General features: G+C 40.8%; 1 protein-coding gene across 1 annotated transcript in view; it reads left to right on the top strand.

The window, feature by feature from the left end:
- Positions 1-25589, top strand: part of THEMIS (thymocyte selection associated) — an 84514-nt gene that overhangs the window by 2023 nt on the left and 56902 nt on the right. The window contains exons 2-3 of the mRNA XM_037392992.1: positions 13683-13841; positions 22710-23168. Of these exons, the coding sequence (XP_037248889.1) occupies positions 13683-13841; positions 22710-23168 (618 nt within the window). The remainder of the gene's footprint in view (positions 1-13682; positions 13842-22709; positions 23169-25589) is intronic.

Genomic DNA, 25589 nt, shown 5'->3' with positions numbered 1-25589 from the left:
CAGGCTAGATGCAGCACTAACATACATGCAAGTGTTTCTTGCTTATACAACGAGTAAGGCTGAATCAGACATGTCACTTGGGCCTTTGCCCTCACAGTCTGTGTATCCCCAGAATGCTTGCAAGTACCTAGAAACACCAACATCCACTAGCAGGTTGTGTTGGTTCCTCTCTCTTCTTCTTTGCTTCAGAGGAAGCTTGAGATGCTTGAGGCACTGTGCCTGATAAGTTTGCAGGATCTAGGGCTGCAGAAGACCTTCTCAGGCCAAACTCTCCCTTTTCCTCCCTTCCTCCTTCCCTGAGATCTCTGTCCATGTCAGACCTCTCCCGAACACTTTTCTCCCCTCCATACCTGGCAGCAGGGGTGAACACACTGTTCTGTGATTGCATTATGATTTATGTTGCATTTGCTGAAGCGAGAGTAGTACTTCAGACAGAGTCTGAGGTAACTCCTGTTATATTGCTAAACAGCAGAGTGGACCACTTTGTGCACTTTGAATTTCCATTAGGACCATTCTTTGGTCCTTCCTCAGGCAGATCCTCCTGTGCCCCCAACAACCCTTTTGATTTCTCTTACCACATGCAGTACACCGGCAATCACATTGCGGGTAATGGCAGGTCTATTGACAGAGAACACAGGTTTATTGCTATGGTTGCAGGGACCAAATCAGAGCATTTGTGCACTGATTGTAGTAGCTCCCACACAGCTACAAAGTCAGCCTTGTCAGCTGAGTCCTACTTGGATTAGTGGTTTTATCAAGTTGGATTTCATAGGAATCTTTAACCATTCTTAGCACAACAGGCAGATAGTGAGGGAGAATATTCATTTTTAAAGCATTACATGGGATTTTTTGAAACTGGTCAGTCACAAGAGATAATTAATTTTCTGGTGTAAGAATTTAAAATAGCGAGAATTTTTACATATGTACATGCTATGTATATTCCCCTCTCAACAACCCCAGAAAAAAAGTGCTAGGTTTCTTAATGTCAGCTTAACCAGGTCCATAGAATGGCTAATGGAGTAAATAACGGTCTACTAAATCCATTAGAGCTGTCACGTCAAAGTTGTACAGCCAACCAAAGAAAGCTATAGTAATTATGTGGTAAGATGACAGCAGTGTAATTCATTCACTGGTCTTCTGTGGTGGACTATGTCCTGTGGGGATGAAACTCTTCATTTACTCTATCTGGAAGCAACATTTTGCACACGCTGCACTTAGGTCTAAATGAATTTGCAAATATAGGACCTGCAAATTAGCCACACTTTTCTTGACAGTTTTTCAGTACCTCTGGAAGCATAAGGAAAGCATAATGCTGGAAGTCTTTGTAAGGATGGATGCATCTTTTTCCGTGTGGTGAGGTATTTTTATTAGAAGCTGCAAAGTCAAGCTCTAGGGAAAGAGTGGGAATTTGCTTGCTTTGGGCAAGGTGAAAGGTCTAAAAGATCCTATTCTTCCTTCATACCCATGTTACACCAAATGTAATCCAGGACTCTGTTTTGAGACCCAAGTCTTCCTGATGCAGTTCCTGGTGGAGAGTAAGTTGAAAACATATTGCTGCATGCACCCATTCCACCATTAATCTACTGGCCAACAAAAAATTATGTTCCTGCTGCTATTAATGGAATTGTGATATATTTAACTGTAGCTCCCCAAACTGCAAATGCACAGGACTTGTTTCCATTCAAAACACTTTCAGCTAGAGAAGCTGCAGGCAATTGACCTTTTGCTGTTGGTAGTGAATACTATGACCAAGACACCTTCCTGAGGAAGTTCTGTTCCTGTTCACCTCGCTGTTCCTGCCCTGAAACAGAGGAAAGGGTTTCTCTAGGATGACATCAGTGTTTTTCAAGCTATGCCTGGACTTTGGGGGTTGGTTAAATCCTTATCCTTGTCTCAGGCAGGATAGTCAAGGTTTGAGAAGCTTCTTCATACTCCCATGTTCCTCCTCCCCTTTCCATCCAGCGGTGTGTGGCTGCATAGTCAGTGCCCCAGCCTGCAGTCACCACCTACAACTGTCTGACACTATGCAGAGTCAGGAGCATGGAAGGTTAGTAATAGCCCCAAGTTCTTCTGAAGTGCTTTTCATTCATCACACTCAAAGGACCATACAGAAGTAGAGAAATTATTGTCATCTCTGGTTTGAAAGCAGAAACATGGGTGAAAGAATAGGGTGGTTCTGCAAACACCAGGGATGCCTCTCAGAGCAGTTGTTTAGGACTTTGCAGTCATAACATCATTGCTACAGAAACTGGACTGTTGAATTTCTGGAGGGAATAGGGAGTCTGATTATAAAATGAGAGCTAGTTTGCCAGATACAAATATCTTGGTAATCAGCACTGATTAGAAAAGAACTACAGTGCAGACTGAAGTACGTGACAATTTAATAGCTCATTAGAATATATTATTAAAAAAATTAAACTACTGAAAATCCATTGGAAACTGATTTGATTGATTGAATATCTTTCTTTGAACATTTTAGTAAATATTGATGCTTAGTGAGCTGAGTACTGTATGACCACTGATTTTTACAGATAGCATGCAAATATAGGCTTTCATCTTTATGTTGCAAAAATTATGTCTGTTTTAATACTGATATAATTATTTTATGGGTAATTGAATTTAATATTATGCAGGCTTAATTTAACCAGTGGCAGGACAGTAAAGAGTGTCAGATTTTAATCGTGAAAAATGCAAAACTGCTCAAGGTACCTATTCTGTTGGTGTTTCTTGCCATTAGCCATGTTCCCTACCCACAGCCTTCCCATTTTTGCTCCACCTAAATAGAAATCCCACATTGCCTTTTTTTATTCCCCTAAAGCTAAATGCACACATCAGCAATGGGATTAGGGCCCCAAGGACTGGGGCTTGCCAGAGTACAGCAAGATTTGGTAGCTCCTCTCTGCAGTTCAGCTGTTCAAAACCAGCATGTGTTGTGTAAATCCCAGTGCCAGGACATGTCCTTATGACAGCCCCGTGAAGCACATCAGGAAGGCGTACGCTCTGCCCTCGTTCTCTGAGGAGAAGGGAACTCTAAGCCAGCATGCTCCACCTCTGCAGGTTGGGAGTGCAGTGAAGCAGCATGCTGCGAATGTGGTGTTCCCCTCTCTGCTGCATCTCCTGGGGCTCTGGAAAGTGCCAGGTCTCTCCACACAGGGAGAAAATGGTGGGAAGAGGCAACAGTGGGGTCACATGCACACCTCTGGTTAATGACCTTCCAGACCTAAGGGAGTTAAAGATGCTTAGTATTGCCAGGTGGGGATCCCCCCTCTGGGCAGCTGCTTGGTGCTCTCTGACAGCTGCGTGAGGGGCAATGCCAAACAAAACCGCTTGGTATTTTCTCCTTCTTTGGTAACAATGAACAGTTCCATTTCAAAACTCCCTTTGGTGAACCATAAAGAACATGAACATGCTTAGGCTCGTGGTTCCTCTTGACTCTCCTTTGCTGGCTGTGTATCCATGTCTGCTCACCCTCTCTGCAGTTTCAATTTCACTCTTTCTGCTTCTGTTACTGGGAAATGGCATCTTTCCAGCATGTGCTTCTGTGAGCCTTTCAGGGGAGTGATGGGTTCTGCTGGCCATCAGCAGACTGCAGGAACCACTTGCGAAAGTCCTGTTAACCCTGTGACTGCAGCTAGGCAAACTGAATAGAAGAACACTTGTATATCAGGTCCCAGCTGCCCAAGTCCTAATTTAGACAAGAATAGCTCTCAACACTAGAAAACGATCATGTACGATTGTTGCGACGGAGGGAAGACACAGTCACTCAATATGAGTGATCAGCAGACTTCGTTTATTGTCTCTTACAGTCACCTTTTATGCCTTGTTATAATTAGCTCATACATATTACAAAAGTTAAGCTCATTATTGGTTAGTTGCCTAAATACCAAGACCGCCCCTAGTTTCTCTTCTGTAGTTATCTGTTCCCACCTGCAACATTCTTTTCCCACCGCAATCTTCCTGTTACTGTGTAACAAGAACAGCCAGGGATAGTGTATTTTTGCTTTACTTCAGATAAGCTGAGAGCGATGTGCATTTTTGCCCAGCCAGCTGGACTATGTCTATGTGACCCTTTTCAGCTAGCCAGTTACCCACATACGATGGAATGATGTTTTACTGTTTTTAAGACAACCTGAAGGGAACAAATTCTGCTCCCTTATCAGTGTGAAAAGCCAGTGAGTCAATGACAGCTAGAATATGCACTCTGTAATACATACGAATATAACAAGCAAGCTGCCTCTTTAGGATTAATAAAGGCACTTTTACTTATAAAAAGCAACAAGATAATTTAAATATAGGCTAAGGCATGGACAACTTTGAATGGCTTTGATGAAGATAGTTAGGGTTATATTCCTTAGAGGTGGAAGATCAGTAAAAATGACCTATGCATTTACTGGGGGAACTCTCAGCTGAATGCATGCCAAAGGGAGAATTGCACATGAAATTGGTGACATTTGTGATACAATGTTTGCACTTGCTAATTTGTCTCATTTTTTTAGAGACAGAAGCCAAATGTGTCTGTAAAAATGAAAGGGTTTTTCCCTTGAACATAGTTGTTTCCCTTCCTCTTGATTGAGCAGTTAGGAGCAAGAGTTCTAGGTACAGTCAGAGTAACAGATAGTTTGGATTCTTTTTTGCGGTCAGCAGCTGGAACATATTGGTAAATTTTCTCTATTAATATGTACCACTGAAACTCTCCTGCACTTTTTCAGGCTGATTCAAAAACATGTTTTATTCTGAACAAGAAGGAAAGTGCCCTTCAGTGAATGCAATATGAGAACAAAACCTGACTTTTATGGGTCAAATATTGCTCGTTTTATTCATGCCGCTGCCCTCAATGGATGACTCATCCAGACACAGTGAGAAAAATCTGACCCTGGGTAGCTGGTGCTGAGGGCAAAGCTGTTTCGAGGATCTCCTTGTGGGGATTTCCTTTCTGTGACATTAAACTTTGGGCCTTTCTGTGGATAGCATAGGAGATGGGCAGAATACCCAAACTGCCTGGCTTGCCTCAAAGCAGGGGTCAATCCTCTGCCTTGGCTTACTGAAGCTGCCCTCAATGTCCTGGGTTCCTGCAGTGCAGACGGCTCCCCAGCTGTTGCACTTTGGCCTCCAGGGATGCAAGGAAGAGGTCTGCAGCAGGAGGAGCCATGTTTTCCTACACATGAACCTGCTATTCTATAAAACCACCAAGACAATTTTCACAGACTTGGGCTCTAGGAAGATAAGGGGACAACTATATCAAATGACAGAGTAGGGAAGATCCTGGGATAAACATCTCATGATACACAAGCCTATGACCATGCACCATTTCTGAGTCTCAGGGCTTTTTGTAGGGTATTTTTTTCTTCCGTTACCTGGAGATCTATGCACATTGGAACATGGCATTAATCCAGGTTCACTGTTTCTGGTTAGCTCTGTTGGACGCACAGTAATGGTACAAGAGGCAGCATGCTGTGACCTCAGAAGGGCAAGATGCTTAAATATATTTCCAGTTCTGGGCTTCACGTGTGAAGTGCTCAACACTCTGGTCTGATCCTGCAACTTAATTTAAGCAGTCTTCTTAAACCTAGTACAACAAATCACAGATTTTCTGTTAAACATATACTTCAATAAACATCCTTTAGGTCAAAGTAATCAACGCTGCAATGAAAATGAAGAAAACTAAATAAATCACAAACAGTGAAAACAGTGACTAATGCTGTTCAAAATCAGCTTTTAGCATTCTCTTGTCTGCTGCAGTAATTCTGACTTGTGTGGGTAAACCCAAACAAAAGGTCAAGGGTGTTGCATTTGGAGTTGTGGTTTCACTTGCTCTTTCTATTATAGTGGGTGCTGCACGCACAGAGTTCTGCTGCCACATGCAGAGTGTGAGCCCTCTGGATAGATGAGAATCAGAAGGAAGTATAAAAAAAAAAAAGCATAAACCTATCAGGAAAGCAATAAATCAGAAACTGCAGAAGTAATTTTTTAAAAAATTCCATTATGATTGAAATGGCTTAAAGCACTTGACATTTAAAGTTTGACTCTATATGGCTAAAGATAAATCTTACAGCTTTTGTTTTTTGATGGTTTCGTGCTGGCAAAAATCAGACCCTCTGCAGCCTAATTAGATATGATCAAGACAAGATGCCTTCTTTGCGCAGAGCCTTTTGAAGGGAGTTTACCCCCATGGCAATTCAGCAGCTGAACTCCTCGGAGGATTTGTGTCCCAGACTGACCAAACCTGCACATTTTTGTTGCTTAGGACATGTTAGAGAGAGGAGAGCTGTTACAAACCCCAGTAAGTTGCTCTGTCACTTGATCGAGGATCTTGACGCAGATTCCTACCGACTTCATGACCACTGCTAGCCCTGGGCCTCTGGAGCACCATGTGGGCATGGGGCAGCTGGGCTTACTGGGGTCTGGATGGGTGCACCTTCTAGGAGTAGGGAGGAAGGGGTGGATAAGAGCCATACACGTACTTTATACTATTTGCAGCCACCCTCACAGCCTGGAATTGGAGAAAGAAGCTAGGGCATGCTTCCTGCTTTGCCTGCCTTGTGCGTGTGATAGTCAGCTTCTTTGTATCTTCCCCACAAGGTGTTAGTTCATTCAAGTTTAGTGGGGAAAGGCCAGTGTGCTGATTAGCATCTTTGGTTCGCAGGAGGTATCTGACTGAAAAACAAGGACACCTAACTTCTCACCATCAGACATCGGTTGCTTTTCCCTACTGCTTAATCACAGGATAATATGATTAAAGTTATTAAGCAAAACTCTCCTCCCTGAAACTTTAAAATAGGTCTCTCTTCTTGCCAAAGAGCATAAACTCTGAACAACTGGCTAACCCCCAAATAATGTCCATAAAGAATGATATCTTTTTTATTGACGCTAATTATAGATACATTATGCCCTTCATATTACTTTGGGAGCCTGCAGCAGCCTCAATAAAACTGTGATTTCAGCTGAGCTACGTCGTAGGGGAAAGCATGCTATTGCAATTCTGGCTGAATGGCTGCACCAGTGGGTCGTGCCTTTATGCCAAAGCAGAACCATTTCACCAGCCCCTGAAACAAAGCCATCTCTGATCTGGGAATACAGCACCCATATGGGCAACCGATGACAACTTAATAGTGGAGAAAGGAGCACTGGGAAACGGATGTTGGGACAAAGTTCTACTCTTTCAGGACACAGAGGGAGATCTTTCATCTCCCTGCAAAGCAGCCAGGTTCCCGATTCTTTGGATCTTTTTTCAAAGACCGCTCAGCCTGCCAGCTGCAATGAATTCAGTGGGTGCTACCGAGAGATGAAAGGGAGAATTTTCTCCTTCAAGGATTCAAGCTCACGGGGCTAGGGAGTCAATGCCTAGTGTTTGGCCTGCAAAGTCATTTGTTTTTGTTAGGAGAAAAGCTTGGTCTTTGTTAAAAAAGAAAAAGAGAACGGGGGATATTTGGAAGTGATTAGCAGTACCCTGTAGCAGACAGATGGTTAGACTGGGAGTCAGCCAGCCTGGGCTTGAGCTGCTCCAGCCCTGCTGAATGATCCTCTGTGCCACCTTAGTCAAGCCTTTTGTCTTGTTTGCATTGCTCTCCCCAGCCCTCCTCGCTAAACTGCCCAGAGGCGTGCAGCGCGAGAGGGATATATTATTGCTGTTTAGTCATGGGCCTGATTTTGAGCCATACTTGCTATCAGCATCAGTGAAGCGTTCACTCTGAGAGCAGTCACCGAATGGGCCTCTAAGCTTCTGCAAAGGAAAAGGGCCATATGACTGATATATTTGCTGTTCTATCAACCATTATAAAATATTTCTTTCAATGGTACTGTCATCCGCCCTGACATGAAGAATGACATTCTCCATCTCAGGCTTTCACTGTATTTTTGTTTTATATTGTTGTTTTTAATACAGAAAGACCCTTCTCGTACCTATAATGAGAAATAAAGGCTCATGTTAGGGCTCATGTTAGGGAGCATGGTGGTATGGCTGCTTAGCATTTTAGGAAAGATGGAGGAAAAAAGTATTGAACAAATTGTTATGGTTGCTTTGATGTGATCACAGCAGTTGCTAATATGGATTGTCAAAGTAGAGATGAGCTTATGAAGGGATAGAAATGTGTTTTTTATTGAACAAAGTAGCAATCCAGAAAAGGTGGTTTCAAAGGCAACAAACTCTTTAATTACAGCCTTCAGGGGCATTGCTTGATCATTGTAAATAAGCTGCTTTATTCTGGGTTCTGCTAAGATGTTTTTTTTGCATTACATTGCATACCTCTTTCTCAAATCAAAAAGATTCAGTCCTTAAGGTTACTCGATTTACATTTTCAACATCTTACACTTTCTTTGTGGCTTGAGTGGGAAAAACAACAGTTACCATTGTGCAACAACAAATATATGTGCTAAAAGGTCCGTTTTGATTTTAATTTTATTTTTCATTATATTGTGTTTATCAGTCCACGTCACACAGCTGAAGTAAAATCTTTCAGGGTCACATTGTCACACAGTGGGTATTTTCACAATGTTTTAAGACTAATTATCATGGTTCTTAAAGGAAAAAGAATTTTTATTGTCTCTTTTGAAAATCATGCAATTTCCCTCCTTCTCTTTTATCAGCAGAAATATCTGCTGCAAATGCCTAGATGACAAATCACACAGGTAACATTTTTCTTGTCTGAATGTAATCTTCATTGTACTATTCCAGGCAAACCGCCAAGCAATGGCTAAAATAAGGGCTAAGACAAGCTAGCTGCAGAAAAATACATAATTACAATCAATAATGTAAGTGAAATTGCACCCCAAAAAATGAATCTGTTCTAGTATGGCTAGCAGAGTTTCATTTTTTAATGGGGGGGGTGTGTGTGTGTTGGTTTTTTTTGTCATTGTTGTTTTGTTATCCTGGTATGGTTAAAAATGAGGCTTCTGCAGTCACGGTCTCAGGCCATTAGCCATCCTCCTCCCAATCTCGCACCCTCATAATCTTTCAAACTTTTGGTCTATTTCAAATGAATCTAATAAAGGAGGAGGTAATTAAAACACTACAAATTGCCCATGAAAATGGTCATCTAGGTAGATATCTATCTACGTGTATATATATATACATCTATCTGTCTGTCTGTCCACTCATATGTATGTTTTACTTCTGATAAGCTGTTGGAGGTTGGTCTCTGACTCCTTTAATTGGATGAAAAATGTGGTGGCATACCTCTGTTACTCAGTGGTTATATGAATAATTTGTCCAATTTCTCTTCTGGGATGAAAATTACCATCCTATGGCCATGAGTCCTGGGATTCTTGGGCACTCTCCGTTTGTATTCTGCTAAAAGCTTTCCTCTCTGCTAGAAGACTTAAAACATCCTTCCTAGCTGCTTAATACCATTTCCCTTCTTGATGATGCCAAAATATGCATATTTTTTTTCTTTCTTCTTCTTCTTTTAATTCTAGAAGGCGTTCACTTTCCTTGGTATTATTACAAAGCATTATCTCAGCCAGTGCATTATGTACCCATATAATAGTTTGCAATGTAATTTCTTTGACGGTAAGACAACCAGCTCCCTCGATTTACTTTTTTTGTTTCATTTTAATCAAAACCATGACTTTCTTTTGTAAGTTCTAATTTTATCTCACTTTTTCCTAGAACTGATACTTTTAGATATATGATCCATTTGTTTTCCTCAACAATGTTATGTTTTGTTCTCATGAAAGACCCTGAGAGTTAAGGTGCTGTGACAGCCTTGTGTGTCTATTCTGTGCACACTCTTCTGTGGCTTGCAGTGTGGCATTTATAATCCATCTTTTTTCTGAATGCATTATCTTGGCCCTTGATGTTTCAAACAGAGCCTGCAGCTCCATGTAATGCTTTTTGTAGACTCCAGCTTGCACTCCATATGCTTGCCTGCCTCAGGTACTTTCTCTCTTTTATGAGTGCAGATTTTCTTTTCTTGTGTATTTTACCCTTTTCTTGTAGTGTTTTAGATTCCCCATCATCTGTACAGTGCTAGGCTACTGTTTACCCTGTGTAGGTTGTTACCTGCATTTCTCATGGTTCGCAAATTTGGATTGCTTTGTCAAAAGCTAATTTTGGTGTCATCCAATCATCTATTTTTGAGCGTTTAGCAGAGCTAGTCTCTTCTCATGTGTATTGCCAGGCTGGATCTTCAGTCTTGGACCTGTCACTAACTGATCAGTGTTTTTACTTTTCTGCAAACTCCATTTATACTTTTTAATTTGCAATGGAGAGCAGGACTACTCAAACTCTCTGCCGTACAATTTGTAGTTAAGCTATTGTGTCTGAGGAAAAGTAAATCTGATAGAAGCAGTAAGTCCTTCAGAACCATCCATGATCAGAGACAGGGTACTCCTCTGATTTCTCTATTTAGAGGAGTCTATATAGAGATGACCACTCTGCTGCAGGTATAGACTGAAGTAGTGGCTAAGTATTCTTCAATCACACCATTGTTTTGAGTGGTGCAGCCTCTTAACTGCTCCCTTCTTCCCCTCGGGGCCGTTGCTTGGGTTGCTCTGCTCCAATTACCATGTTATTTGGAAATCAGCCAGAGCAGGGAGGTGGGGAACCCGCCTGGCTCAGTGCCTGTGTGGTATGGAGCAGCACCGCCTGCACCCAGCTGCATCAAGGGGAAAGCTTGCAAAGTCTGTCTAGCAGAGATGAAAGCAAACGTGCCCAAAACCCATAATTAGCGTAGCTACTGTCACATGTTAAATGATTTCTAGGGGTCTATTTTCAAGTGAGGTGATCTGGAGAAACTGCATCTAAACCTGCACTGAAGAAAAAAAGCCTCTAGAAGCCATGAGCTCCCATTTTGACTAGATTTTCACAAATGTTTTTTCAGAGGTGAGAATATTGGAATTCTTTGCTCATCTCTCCATGTTTCTATAATGCAGAGCTCATTGCGCTGGGTCCTCTGGGATTCCCTAATAATATGGTTGCTTGTGATCTCTACTGTGTCTGATGTGAGGAGCGAGGTGGTTCAGCACAAAAGGAATATTACCCTCTTCACGGCTGCTCAATCTTTATCTCCCTCTCACTCTAATATGAAATCAGTATTGCACATACACTTTTCTGACTGTCATAAAATATCCTACAGAGCTCAGCTAAAGCAATGAGAGCTATGATAATTCCTCATGTGTTTATTAGAGCAGCAGCCAGCCTACTGATGGGAGCTGCAGCAATATCCAGTGGAGACATCTGAGTTACTCAATGTTGAATTGCTCAGGGACCAAAGGGAGAGCAAACAACTATGCACTATCTTTACAATAAGAAAACCAGGCTGTTCTTTTTTAGTTAAAGGGAAGCAGCAATCTTGTCTTCTGCTGAGGTACCAGATTGGTTGGAAGCATGGATAAACAGCGTATTTCTTCACCTGGCTGTGGTTAATATTTGCGTGGCACTATAATCCAGAATACCTCTGTGCTAATCATCATCCTGCTGTGCAACAGAAAGTCAGTAGCCTGGTGTGGGAGTTCAGAGCCTAAGTACAGAAGTCCCCTTGATCCTATGTAGGGTTCTCAGCAAGTGAAACCAGGCAATGTTGTCACATCCAGCCTGCCAAAAGCATCTGCCACACGATATTTAAAAAAAAAAAAAATTAACTGGGATTCCTTCGACACAGGGTTTCAAACCTACATCAGTACCTGTCTTCTACAGGGGAGCAGCTGGGGATTTCCTGGCATCCGTCTCATTTGTGAGAGCATCGCACAAGTAACAGACAGGTTTGCCTTGGCATGTCTTCACAACAGACTACACAACCTGTTGATCATTGTTACCCTCCTTCACCTTCCTGTCCTGACACAAACCCATTGTTCTGTGGTGCCCTACTGATGCTTTGAGTTTAGCCTAAAACCAGAGCAACTTATGCTCAGGTCAGACTCCCAGTGACTTCCAGTGAGGCTGAGATGGTAACCAAGTGGTTGTCACCTGCAAGTGCTGCAGCAGAATTGATAAATATATCCCAGACTCAGTAGGAGATGCTTATTAGCCCAAGCTGTGGTCATGAGTGGAATTGATCTAATCTTGAGTAAGCATTAGGAAAATCATTCAGCTATTAGTTGCATTTCTGATATGACACTTGGAAAAAAAAAAAAAAAAAGGTGCCTTTTTTTTTCTCCCCACCAACTCAAGGAGAGCTGTGAGGTAAAGAATGTTACTTTCTGTGGGAAGTGAGTTCTGCAGGCAGTGGCAATACTTCAGTACAGGCCATCTCAACTATTAGTTGCTACTACACAACCAGAGGTCAGGTTTTAAATATTTCATTGCCTGAGACTGTTCTGGTTACTTACGTTAAAAGGAAAATAATAAGAAAAGACTTCAAACTGAACAAGATTTGAGAGAGGACTACTAAAGGTATTGTGAGAAGGGAAATTGGTCTTCTTAGCAGGTGAAAGGAATACGTTTCTTCTAAATTTTTGTCAAAAATGTGACCAGAGAAGGGCAAAACTAACCTTGCAAACCCTTTGGGAAAGGGAGAAATGAAAATGAGAAAAAGAGCATTTTCAGTAGCAGAGCAACATTAGTAGCAGAGCAAATGAATACACCCACCAATACACTGGGAGAGGAAATGAGAATAAGGTTTCTCACCACAAGGGAAATGAAATTCTGAGACGGGATTCCAGAAAGGGTACTTCTGTACTTCCACGTCACTTCAGGACCAGGCTCGATAAGTTCTTGGAATGAACTGCACGGTATTGCAAGAGCAGCAGCTATCATTAAAATCAACATTCTGATTTTCTGGGCTCAATGCAATTCTACCTACAAATGGAACACCATTTGTAGGCTGCTCTGCCTTTATATATAGTTAGTTGATCCCATGCCTCAAAGCTGCTGCTAACCTCCTGCAGCAACCAGGATGCATTTTCCTTCTGCACAGCTTGGCTTTTGGTTTGGTTTTGCTTTGTTCTTCTCCCCCTGCCCCCACTTCCGAAACAGCAGAGACTAACCACAGCTAGAATGGAGAAGGGAGAGTTCTTTTTGGCAGGGCAAGCTGCAGTCCCAGGTTTTGCTGGGGAAGCTCTGAAATACTTGATTGGATTGCCTTGTTCCTGCTCTCAAACTTCTGAACATCACAGACAAAACCCAAATTTTTTTGCTGCTGGGTCAGAATCAGTAGGCTTGTTTCAGTATGGGGCAGGGATTACCACTGTTAATTTGCCAGTTTTCCAATTTCTTATTCTTCAGGTTTTCAATTCTTCAGGTTTTCTGTTCCTACAGAAAGCTCAAATGCTGGTTGCACTTTGATGCCTCCTGGCTTCTCCCTGGGCACCTTCTAAGGTCTATTGGTTTTTGTCTTCTGATACAGTCTGTTGTTTCCTATGGGATATATTATGCCCTGCACCTTTCCTGCCCAAGTTCCACTGCCTGCTGATTTCAGGAGGCAGCTCCTGATGACCCAGGTGAACCTATGCTCTACCTCATTCTGTTTTGGTCTAAAGCTTGGAAATGCAGGTTTTTCAGACTTTCTCCTTACATGAATCAAAGAACAGTGTACACACAGAGCTGACCTAGAGATCACTGAAGCCACAAGATGGATTTTCTCATGACACTAAGGAAGAAATGAAAATTAGGTTAGTTATCACAGATAAATATTATTTCACATAACTTATTTTAAGTATTTTTTGCTTTCATTCAAAGAGGTAAAGACACTTGACAAAGTGAGAAAAAGCCAAATAATGCTTTTCTTTCCTTTTGTATTCCTTTTCAGGCTCCATCTATGAAATGTTTGGAAATGAATGCTGCCTGTCAACAGGAGAAGTCATTAAAGTTATTGGCTTCAAAATTAATAAGCTCATAGCAAGTATCTGTGAGAATAATGAAGTCAGCCGGTTTTCAGCCAAAGTGGAATTACCACTAAATTTTCCTGGTACAGTATTTCATCAATACATGTTTTTGAGGAATCATAACCCTGAGTAATCACCTTTGTTAATTATACTGATTTGCTGTCTTGATTTATATTTTTTCGACGTTACAACTCAGCTGTCAAGGATACAACTTTATCAGATGGCACAGGACACAATGAACTCATTCGTAAATTTCAACTTTTACGGTTCTTTTCAAGCCTGGATAGAAATTATTAATGTTATAGTGTTTGGTAGTAATGCTTTCTATATTTGAGGTCACTGTGTAAGAATTACTACAAAAATCTTCTTTTCAGTTCTTACGACTTTGCAGAACCTTGTCTGAGCTGAAATCTTCCTTTCTGTGTGCACAGACTAAAATTTCTTTATTATTACTATATTTTTATTTTATTATTTTGGTTATAAAACATTTTTAATGCTTTCTTACATTTTGTTTTTATTTTAATGATTTATTTTCATTCCAGTGGCCAAAGTGGCTGCTCTGTGCCTGGAAGAAGTATTAGAGGAAAATGGATGTGGTTTTCTGATTAAAAAACACTTCAGTTGTTCCACAGAGAAGTCCAAAAATATTCTTATATTGGTCTTGAAACCTGGCGTGTGGTACTGACTTGTTATTTGAAACAGATCTTCCTCTGTTCGTGTGGCCTTGTTAGGGAGAGCTTACCAAGCACTGTACCTAGTTCATCACATGTCATATTTATTCATTTTTCAGTTCTGCTCTCATCTCAATTCCTCTGCTGTTAGGGCCCAGCTGTGTTAAATAGGGAAGTGATTGGAGTGCAGAGGGAAAAGTGCTGGACTGTGATTATCCATGTCTAGGTTAGGAAACTGATAGAAAAAGACTGGACCTCAGAGCAGGGCAGAAGCATGAAGATTTGACATGCAAAGATCAGGGACTGGAGTTGTTGGTGGAGGTGGTTACTGGCACCAGAGCAGGACTACACTCACACAGAAATAAATACGTAGGGCAATTCCTATGCTGGGATTCTTGCAGGCAGCAGAGGTAATGGGAGCCCCTCAGGGAAAGGAGAGGAGCGGGCTGGAAAATAGCATGAGGAGGCCAGTGGGATGTGGGAGGGAGCCTGTACAGTAGGAAACACTGGGACAGAGCACACACAGGACACAGCAGCCCTCAAGAGACTGCATCCAGAACTCACTTTGGCCAGCAGTCTAGCTAATGCACTGAATGAGACTACAGTTTTGTAGATAAAGCAGAATGTAAACACTTAATTGACACTGTATTGTACTGTAAGCACATGGGAGGTTAAAATGACACTGCACAGGGAAACATAATATGAGTGTTTTCTAGTGTTTGAGTGCTTGACTTAGTAACCTCATAGATGTTCTTCTAACATATTGCTGGGCATGTGAGAATCTGTGCACATGCATAAAATATATATTAGGTTATACCACTGCCCAAACTGGTACGTGCTTTTTCTGCAGAGGGAGACAAGACACACTTCTTGAAGCAAATAAAATGTCAAAGCACATGGGAATGCGATGTTTCATCTGAATTCCACAGGAAAATACCTTCTACCATGCCTTCATTTTCCATCTCCAAAATACAGATTTCTCTCTGAAACAGTCCTATATATCTTTTTCTTTTCCCCAGAAGATCCTCAATTTACTTTCATGTTTTTCTTACTCACTGAATCAGAACCATTTGTATGACCACTTATTAAAAGACTTTTTTGGAATGCCATTTTCAAGTGCTAGTAGGGCCCAAATGTAGCGATCAAAGACATTTTAATTATCTATGGCTATCTAGAGATATTGAAGTACTGCTGTACTGTGAACTCTCAAGATACTTGGTATTTTTCTTGAAATCCAAGCTTCTTTGCTATTATTAAAATTTCTTCTACCTCTAAAATATTTACACATATAGGAAGTAATATTCTAAATCTTGATTGGCAGATGACTTAACATTTTAAGCCTAAAATATCCAACACAACTGAGTGATAAAAATAATCCTATATTTATTAATGTTGAATCTCCTGATTTTTAAAACACAATGACTTGTGATTTCGGGTGCTTGAATCTGGATTTGTTTGTATTCAAGTGATCAGTTTTACAACCTGGCACGTGAATGTTGTTGCCCTACTGAACACATTTTCAAATTCGGTCTAATTGCTACAATTTGTATGCATTCTTATGAACTTTCCCAACCACTGTTCTAGAAAACTAGGGTTTTTTCACTAGAAAAATAAACTCGGAGTTCATTTCACTGAAATTTATCATTATCATCCTCTATATGACATGTATTACTGCACATCAGCACTGAAAAGGGGCATAACAACACTTCTTATTAGCCCAACAGGGACCACTACTCTCGTTTCTCTCTTTTTATGTACTCTTACACATTCCAGAGCTTTTTTGTAAGATGTAAATGTCATTTCTCTAATTCAGTTCTTAGCAAAGAATGATTCTGCTTTACAAAAAGTCAAGATGTCCCTGTCTGCTTTTTCTCAACCTTCTTCCTTTTCACTTTATTACATACACTTGCTAAGCTCTGAATGAAACATCATATTAGAGCATTGCTGGTTTGCCCCTGTCTCCAGAACAAAGCACAGAACCAAACCGCAGATGATCTTTTTCACACTGCCATTGACTTACTTCAATAAAAATATTCACAGGTCTCTAGGAGGCTGGCACTGTATTTACATTGCATGTACAGCACTCTCTTGTCAGCATTGATGCAAAGAAATCTGTTGCTTTGATGTTATTTTCCATTTTCTCTCTTGTGAGTTATCATTTGCATGTGATGGGCTCATGTATCCTTTCACCATGTGCATACTGGCATAAGTAAGTAACGCTTCTATTTAGGTTACTCTGGGGACAGCATCTCTGCAAGTGAAGAACTGGGCTCACTGGCTTTAAATGAGCCTTACCCTTTGTCTTTTTGAATGCATTTGCAGTCTACAGAATTCTTTTTTTTCCTGCTCTGGCAAATCACATCCTTGATAAAAGCCTAATCTGCCCTTTGCATTAGAGAAACCACTGCAACCGCAAGTTCACTGTATTATTTCATTTGATCCTCATTCTAATTTGTTCTTTTTCATGCCTCGGAGGGCCAGGCTGTTCTTTCTATGCTCATACACTGGGTAAAATGGCTACGTGTAACAGCCTTTTGAACCACAATTTTCACTAACAAGTTAGCAGACAGATAATTTGCACAACACCTGAACTGTGTGCCAGCACAGTTTTTCATGTTGCTCTGTTATATTCCTTCTTCTGCCAAAGTATTGCTGGACTGTCCCTGTTCTCAGGGGGTCCCTGGCAGCTGCTGCTGCTCATTCCTACATGGTCTGACAGACACATAGCTGAGCACAACTGTCCCTTTGAGATCTCAGCCTCTGCGAGCCACAAGACAAGACACTTGCCTGTGGCCATGCAGCACATACATGGAGGAATAGGGGTTAAGTGCTAGAAGGCTCATCAGGATAGGAGATGGAGAGAGGGCCTTTGGGGCAGGGTGGGGAGAGGAGGATGCTGGAGCAGAGGAGGTAGCAGAGTGCATGGTACAGGTAAGGGAAAAAGAAGAGTAGCAATCTAGTCAGCTCCAAAGAAGTTGGGAACTGAGCTCTTCCCAGTCTTTTGCATTACTTTGGGGAACAGAAACTGCTAGTCAGGGACAGAAGGTTGTCATGGTTTAACCCCAGCTGGTAACTAAGTACCATGCAGCTGCTTGTTTACTCTCCCCAGCCCCCTCAGTGGGCTGGGGAGGAGAATCAGGGAAAAAGGTAAGACTCATGCATTAAGATAAGACCAATTTAATAATTGAAAAAATATAACAGTAATAATAACAAAAGTAATTGTAATGAAAAGGGAAGAGAAAGAGATAGGAATAAAACCCAAGGGGAAAAGACCCAAGGGATGTACAATACAGTTTCTCACCACCTGCTGACCAATGCCCAGCCAGTCACCCAAGAAGCAATCAGCAGCTCCCGGCTGTCACAGCACTATCAAAACTACCCAGCTACAACAAGGCTTTTACCATCCCACACCAGGTTAACTTCAATAAGTAGCTCCCACACCTTGCCTCAGTGCAGCCACCAATACCCCATAAGGTTTCAAAAGTTCATCTACTGTCCATGCTGTTTCTTCATCCTCTTCAGGCCAGTCCACCCTGCTTCTTGCCTCTGTTGCATCTGGATTCTTCTTCTCCAGGCTCCTCTTCCAGCCAGCCTCTCCTCATCCAGGCCTCCTTCTTCTCCCACAGCCTCTCCTTCGTCCAGGGTGTGGGCTCCCTCTGCTTCCCCCAGGCCTTTCTTCATCCAGTGCTCCTTTTTCATGCCCCTTAGAGCCATTTAACTACTTAGCAGGAACCAGCCACAGCTGCACCTTATCCACGTCAGCCAACCCACTGCCCCTGATGCCAGCCCACAGCTGTATATTATCACTGTTAATTAACCTGCCTTCAGTCCTCTACAATTCCTCTACACCTGGCAAACTCCCCCAGATTATATACTGAGCATGACATTCTGTGGTATGGAATATCCCTTTGGTAGTTGAGGTCAGCTGTCCTGGATCTGTTCCCTCCCTTCTCACTGGCAGAGCATGGGAAACTGAAAAGTCCTTGATCTAGAGTAAGTACTACTTAGCAACAACTAAAATGTCAGTGTGTTATCAATATTATTCTTGTACTAAATCCAAAACACAGCATTGTACCAGCTACTGAGAAGAAAATTAACTCTATCTCAGCTGTAAACCAGGACAAGATCTTTCTGCTGTTTTTCTTCCTTGAAGGCTACTTGCTGGTATACTAGGTGAGCCTAACTACCGGCTTTCTCAGTTTTCTGTGGGGAAAAGAGGAAAAAAATAATAATGAAAAGGATACTCCTTTCCTTCAGGACTCTTAAGACTAACAATGCACAGTTTATAAAGCTACAGGGAAGTATACTTTATCAGTCCATAACCGTTAAAAAAAGAGAGCTGAATATACTGTTCTGTAAAAAGGTGGTAAAAACATCTGTCAAAACATGCTTTCCTCAGCATTAAATGGGTGATCCTTGGGCTATATTTTTTCGCCCATAACGATTCAGAGTCCCAAATCCTCTCTCTCTAGCAATGTGTATGTCAATGCCTCAAACTTTTCTTGGAAATGATGGGCTGATTAGGCTTGGGGCTTACTAATTACCAAATTATGGCTAGGTAGACACTTCACCTAGAGATATACCCCTAGGTGCAGAGGGTTCATTGAGTGTGACAAGTATTATACATTCCTGTAATAATTATGTATGCATAGTTATTCTTGTCTCTATCTGAAATTTTCCCCAAAACTATTGGGCATCAGTGCCCTTTGGTTGTAGACCAGATTACACTTAGAAAGTGCATCTATGAGCCATAATGCCAGCTCTCAGTAAACCAGATGGACTTTTTTCCAGGTTTGCTATTGCCATCTGTCTTTCTCCCCAGTAGTCCATCAAGCTCTTTTAGAGAAGTCTGAGTGAATTTAAATCAGTCACTTTATGATTTATGAAAAAGTACAAAAATATTTGTGTTTGACCTCAAAATGTCCAAACTTTAGCATCTCAAACTTACCATACGTCTCCTACTCTAGATATTTCCTTGCTGTCTTAGGTTTGGAAAACATTTGGGTTTGTAACTTGATTCATATTGATTTTAGTAAGGTTCTGAATGGTTCCAGAAAATATTGTTTGGGGTTTGTGTTTTGGGTTTTCTTTTTTGGGTTCTTTTAAATATATATCATAGCAAGGAGACCATTTATGAGAAAATACCATGGCAGATTATGGCAGTTAAATAGGACCCACAGTGGTTTTCACCCATCATACCAAAACAACTTTTTATATATTCACCTATTTTCTGTATAGAAAGAAGCATATGGAACTTAACATACTCATAAGCATGCCCCTGCTTCGAGTATCATCAATACAGAAGCTAAGCACGCAAGGCCACATGGCTTTTTAGTTGGCTATGCAAGCATTCTGTTACCGAAATTAAGAAAACCAGCAGAATGGAAGGTGAAGACTTTTCTGCTCCCAACTCCGACAAAATCAGTCTGCCTGGGCCCATGGGGAAAATCAGTTGTCTCATTTTGTATGAGATCTTGTAATTATGCTTCCATGTAAAACCTGCTTTCCAACACAGGATGCTCATCAGTTTGTTGCCGCAATAACTGGCTTTCAGATAGCTCCATAGTCCCAACAAAATTAGTAGAGCCTGAGTCTACTGTCAAACTCATAGAAGAGAAGAATATTTATCATAGCTGTACATTGCCATTTTGTTGTATTTTCAACTAAGAAGGCTTTTTTGACATAGTTTATGAAGGCTTTTTAATGCAGTTCTGGATGTTTTCTAGGGGCAGTACATGTGCTCCTGTGTCACAGATGGGTAAACATAGTTATTGCCCTTGGGATACATCATATGTAGTTTGAATACATTTTTTAATGAAGAATATTCCTATTTGCTTTTTCCCAGCACTGCCAGAAGACGATGCCCATCTTGTGCTTGCAAAGCATGACACCAGAATGCTGTTTGGGGGATGCTGTCTTTTCCGCAATTTCAGTTTGTCGTTGCTGCCTTGTCACTGTGATGTTTTCTAAATGCTGGTGAACCAGTTTGTCTTGATCTGCACTGACAGCTCCAGTGGTGATTAGGACTGCGGTAGCTAACTTCCTTAATAATTGTGTTAGAAAGGGCTGTGAGGAACATTGTAAATACTAGTAAATAAGAGGTGCGTTGAAATTGTACTTTGTACTTGAGCAGCTACATTCATGGATGTGGCTTCCTTGCAGACAAGAAAAAAAGCCTGGAGACTTTCCCACAGTGCTGCAGTGAGGACATAATACATAGAGGATGTATTTGCAAAAAGGTACTAATTTCACAGAGGAAAAGCTAGCTGTCATATGCACAACTGTGAAGGAACAGACTGCAGAAAGCAGTTACATAGGCACAACTAGTGACTATTTCTGCAGTAGATCAAATAGACTATTACTGTTTAGGCTGCTGACAAGCCCTCAGAGCTGTTAGTTCCCACAGTTACTAGTGGCATTACAGGATACCTAGAACCAAACATGCATAATCTGGTGATAAATTCAGTAAAAAGCTACTCAACAGACAGAATCTTAATAATATCTCCTGTAACAAGAAGGGTGTTAAAGCTGTGAAGTTAAAGCAGCAGGTTGTGTTACAGTGAAGCCAGAACCACAGTAATCTGTGGCCAAAAAAAATATGGCTTTGTGGAGAGGGGAATGCTTTGATATATACTTTTTAAAGGATACAATCTTAAGGAACCCCTGCTTCCATGCAGGCCCCTCCGTTGTGTTGATTGTGGTCAGTGGTGAAAGTTAGTAAGGGAAAAGGTATAGGAGAAAATAAGCAATTTGGAGGTTATTTTTAATGGAAGCAATCCCCCACTCTAATTTGTTAAACAATCCCACAGTCAGGGGAGGCCTAGAGAAGGGAGTGAGTGTCTTTTCAGCATCCAGCAGGAACTGTGTTCTGGCAGAATCCCACCTTCCTGAGAGCCGGGTATCTGCTGGGTCTTCCTTACAGTCTGGTTCCCACAAGAAGAGAGCCATAGCCAGTGTGGGCTTGGTTCCCACACTGAATCACTGGGGGAAGTTGAATGGGACACATAAACCCCTGCAGACATGGCAGGAACCACTCATGGGAAGCGGAGCTGCCATGAAAGAGTTTCTAGTGCTGCCAAGCAGCACTCCTTGCGTGTCTATCCCGTGCCTTCTCCATAACTGGCAAGGTGGGAGTATTCCTTTACCACAGAGACACAGTGCCCTTTGTGTGGGCCAGGGGAGGCAGGAGTGTGGGACAGCAGGGACGTAGGATTTCTGCTAGTTGGCTTCAGGGGAAGGAAGGCGAAAAGGCATTGTATCTCCCAGGGAGCTTGGCTTCTTTGCCACTGTAGCTACTGATTAATTTGTGGCTAGCAAACCTGGCCTAAAAATAACCTCTACATTCAGTTACGTTCACTGGGAAGCAAGCCTTAGTCAATGCCTATCCCAGGAAACTGCGCGTAATTCCTTGAGGCAGCATTCACACTGCTGTGCCTTGGGAAGAAGACAGCTGAATCACACAGTTCAGCTAAACCCTACTGTTTAGTCCTCTAAACCATCCACTTCATCTTCTGCTATGAAAACACTTACGCAAACGTAGAAATGTACACGTTTTTCTTGTGATGTGAACTCCTAATGAGACAGCTCCAAGGGGCATGATTAACATGAAATAATCATGTCCCTAGGGGATAGGGAAGCTCAGATGCAGCTTCTGCCTTGTAGAACTTGACCACCTTAATTGCCTTGCGATGGCCAGAGTGCTACAACACCCAAACTTTGAATTACTCCATCTGGTGGTCTGGACTATCAGATATGCTAAAAACTACTTCTTTTGCTCATTCTTATCTGTAGGTGCTACTTTTTCTTTTGTGGTGTATATTTAAATATACTTGGTCTAGGAATCCCCAGTCTTGTGTGTGGAAGATATATAGCACTGATGTTTAGGCAGAAACATCCTGCATTTCACTGATAACAGTAGTCTTGCTCTTCTTCATACCATGTCTGCAATTATTTCTTAAGGGTTGTTTTCCTGAGAGGAACAGGTAAGAATTTAAGATGATTTTTCTTTTTTGTGTGGTAAAGAAAAATGTTAACGTGGACATAAAAGTGTTGGATGTCAGAAATTAGATGCAGAGTAGAAAGGGCTAATTCCAGCCACCTATACATTGTATCACATAGTTGATTTTATCTTCGTAGAGTCACATTTCTAGCAACCAAACTATCAGCTATGAATTGTTTGATGTGCTTTGCTCCCCATTTTTATTGCATTCACAGTCTAAAAATTTGTCATGGCTTGCTTTGTATGTTTCCCTTTTTATAATGCAAGTTTTCTGTTCTTAGGTCTTTATAAAGTTGTGGCAGATAAAACTCCATATGTCAGCATTGAAGAAATTACAACAAAAGTCTTTATTGGGCCAACAAGATTTGGCCATCCGTGTTTCTACAGCCCTGAGGATATAAAACTGACAAACCTCACTATCAAACACGGTGAGCAGATCACCTTCAACTCAGTGGAAGAGGTCAATGGAACGATGTCTGTGAACTGTGGCATAGTCAGAAATAACCAGTCTCATTCATTTACTTTGCCCCTTTCACAAGAAGGAAAATTCTATGAGTGTGAAGATGACCAGATATACACCCTAAAAGAGATTGCAGAATGGAAAATCCCTAAGTCCAGAGACCGGATTGTCAAACTTTCCAATACTTTACACATATGGGACTCCTCTAATCCACTTCCTGAGAATTTTGATGGCTGCTTGATTCTCACACCTGTCTATGAAGTGCAGGCAGTAATGAAATGTAAGTAGGAATCAAAGTCAATGTTCTGTTAAACTCAGTATAACAAAGTCCCCTTAAAGACACAAAACTTGCTTAAAATAGTCAGGAAGGATTCGGTTTGGTCAAGGATTCCTGATCTGTATTTGCCACTGATGCTAGTTTCAAGATGAAGAAAAAGAAAAATAATATTCCCTTTTTTATTCCTTTATCATCTGTTAATTCATATAGTTACCTTGCATTTCTTTCTGTTGCCATTTTATTAACCACTACATTTAAGTCATTATTGCAAATAAAATATATTGCATAGTGAAAAAGTGCAGCTTAGGAATTCTGTTCAGTTCTCAGATTCTGTTTCTCAGACTTTGGCCACAGAAAAGCCACTTGATCATTTATGGTTATGGCTAGGAGGTAGAAAAAGCATATAGATATACATGTTGTAACACACTCAACTACTGTTTATTTTTCAGGAGAAAGCAAACTCATATTTTTTTTACTCTATTGCAGAAAAAAATAGCGATAGAATATAAACAGAAAAGACTCATGGATAATTTCTGAAACTCCTAGGTTTGAGGAAACAGGAAGATATTAGAAAACCAATATATTTAAAAGGTGTAATTTGTGTTATCGGTTTTGATTAATATGTAAATAAATTATTTTTTCCATGTCACATTAACACTGTTCTGGTTGTTCCACCAAAACATTGAACCTGCTGGATACTGTTCTTAACAATGTCTATAACTATGTCTTACTTTAAACCTGGTTGTGAAATTAGTCATGGGAATAAAATTAGAAGGTGTGCAAGAGTAAAGATACACAGTGGAAGGCTCCTGAGTTATGGTGGCTTGAATAGCCGAGCTGCAGTAATAACCCGTGTGTGCATGTGTAGCATAACCCTCTCTGAACTGAGATATCTACCTAAGCAAAAAAACTTAAGCTAAAATGTTTGACCTTGCTTGAGGACAGCCTAGGCAGTAGCTGGAAATGTGATGCAATTCTACTTGTGATGCAACCATCCTGTTAAAAGTTTGCAGGATAGGAGCTTAACTCTTGGGAAGGTTTTGTTGTCTGTTACATTTACTAGAAGCAAACCAATGAGCTCCATAGAAGTGAAATCCTAACAGAAATATGCCATTCATGGGGATATCAAGCAAGAAATCTTTTCACAGTCGAGCTTTCTCTGATGATTGTTGTAAGTAAATGGATAAAAGAGAAAGAAGTAAAAGTGGATAAAGACTGTTAGCACAATACACTATAGCTGTTAAATGCTTATCATGAGACATTCAGCTGTGCTTGCTATGCGATTTAATGTATGAGTTCGGAAAGTATACCTTGCAAGATAAAATACTTTGTTTTCTACAACACTAGCTACATTCAGGAATCTAGCCCATCTCCTGAAGCTGGGTTCACTTAGGTGTGTATTCCTATGCCTACTTAGATATCTGTGTAGAATCAATAAGAATTCAATGTTTCTAAAAAGCTTTCTGAAGGTTCAGAAATGTTTGGTATTCACTTGTCTTCCAGATATTCCAGTAAAAGTTGCATTTGTTGATTTCATTTTCTGTTTCACAGTGCGTTCAACATTTAAGCAGCATTAAATATGTCCTAAATAATTATTTAATGCAAACTTGAAAAGTAGGCTTCATGGTACATCATTAACTATTTTCTTGTGGACCATGAAAAACAGATTTTCACCATTTTTAGAAGACCTATAAATAGACACAAGCAAAAGTATAAGAAATACTATCCATGATTCAATAAAAAAGATTCCTGATAAGAGGGATAGCAAACTACATTTTCACAGGCTGTGTGCAGGAAGCCTCTATACTTCTCATTCTTAATAATGCACAAATTATGTGTGTGAAACTCCCTCAAACACCCATAGAAAACTTTCATTTTCACTAGTTATTCCTCCTTTATTGGCTTCCCTTGTGTACTAAAGATGCTTGTCACCTGAAGGTGTCCAATAGGATAAAAGCAGAGCTGGAATAAACAGATCCTGAATCACTTATAAAAATCTGTCATAAAATACAACTGATACTGACTTTTAAGCGTAAAATATTGGTATGTCCTGCTACAAAGAAGTGTGAATCCAGGATATACTATCCTTGTGCGCGGGTCTATGCAGAATAAGTCTAACTGAAGAGAGTCCTTAAATATTATTTGCTTGTTAAATCTTACTGCCCTGGTCAGTGATCTGTGATGTCACTGATTTGGAGCCAGATTCTTAAACAAGTCTTAATTGCATAGTCAGATTTGTGCTTGGAAGTTTTACATACAAAATTTTGCAGGTTTGGTTGTGATAAAAAAGTTGTTGCTCCCTGTCAGACTGTTAAATGCAATGGCATGGTTCTGATAGTGAATAAAACCAGGTGCCACAGAAAAAGATGTAAGACTTCCACAGAGGGCCATCATAGCAGAAATTTCTTCATTCATTAACAATAA

This window comes from Falco rusticolus, chromosome 6 (genome assembly GCF_015220075.1).
Source record: "Falco rusticolus isolate bFalRus1 chromosome 6, bFalRus1.pri, whole genome shotgun sequence".
Classification (NCBI taxonomy): domain Eukaryota; kingdom Metazoa; phylum Chordata; class Aves; order Falconiformes; family Falconidae; genus Falco; species Falco rusticolus.
This window is presented reverse-complemented; position numbering and strand designations above follow the sequence as displayed.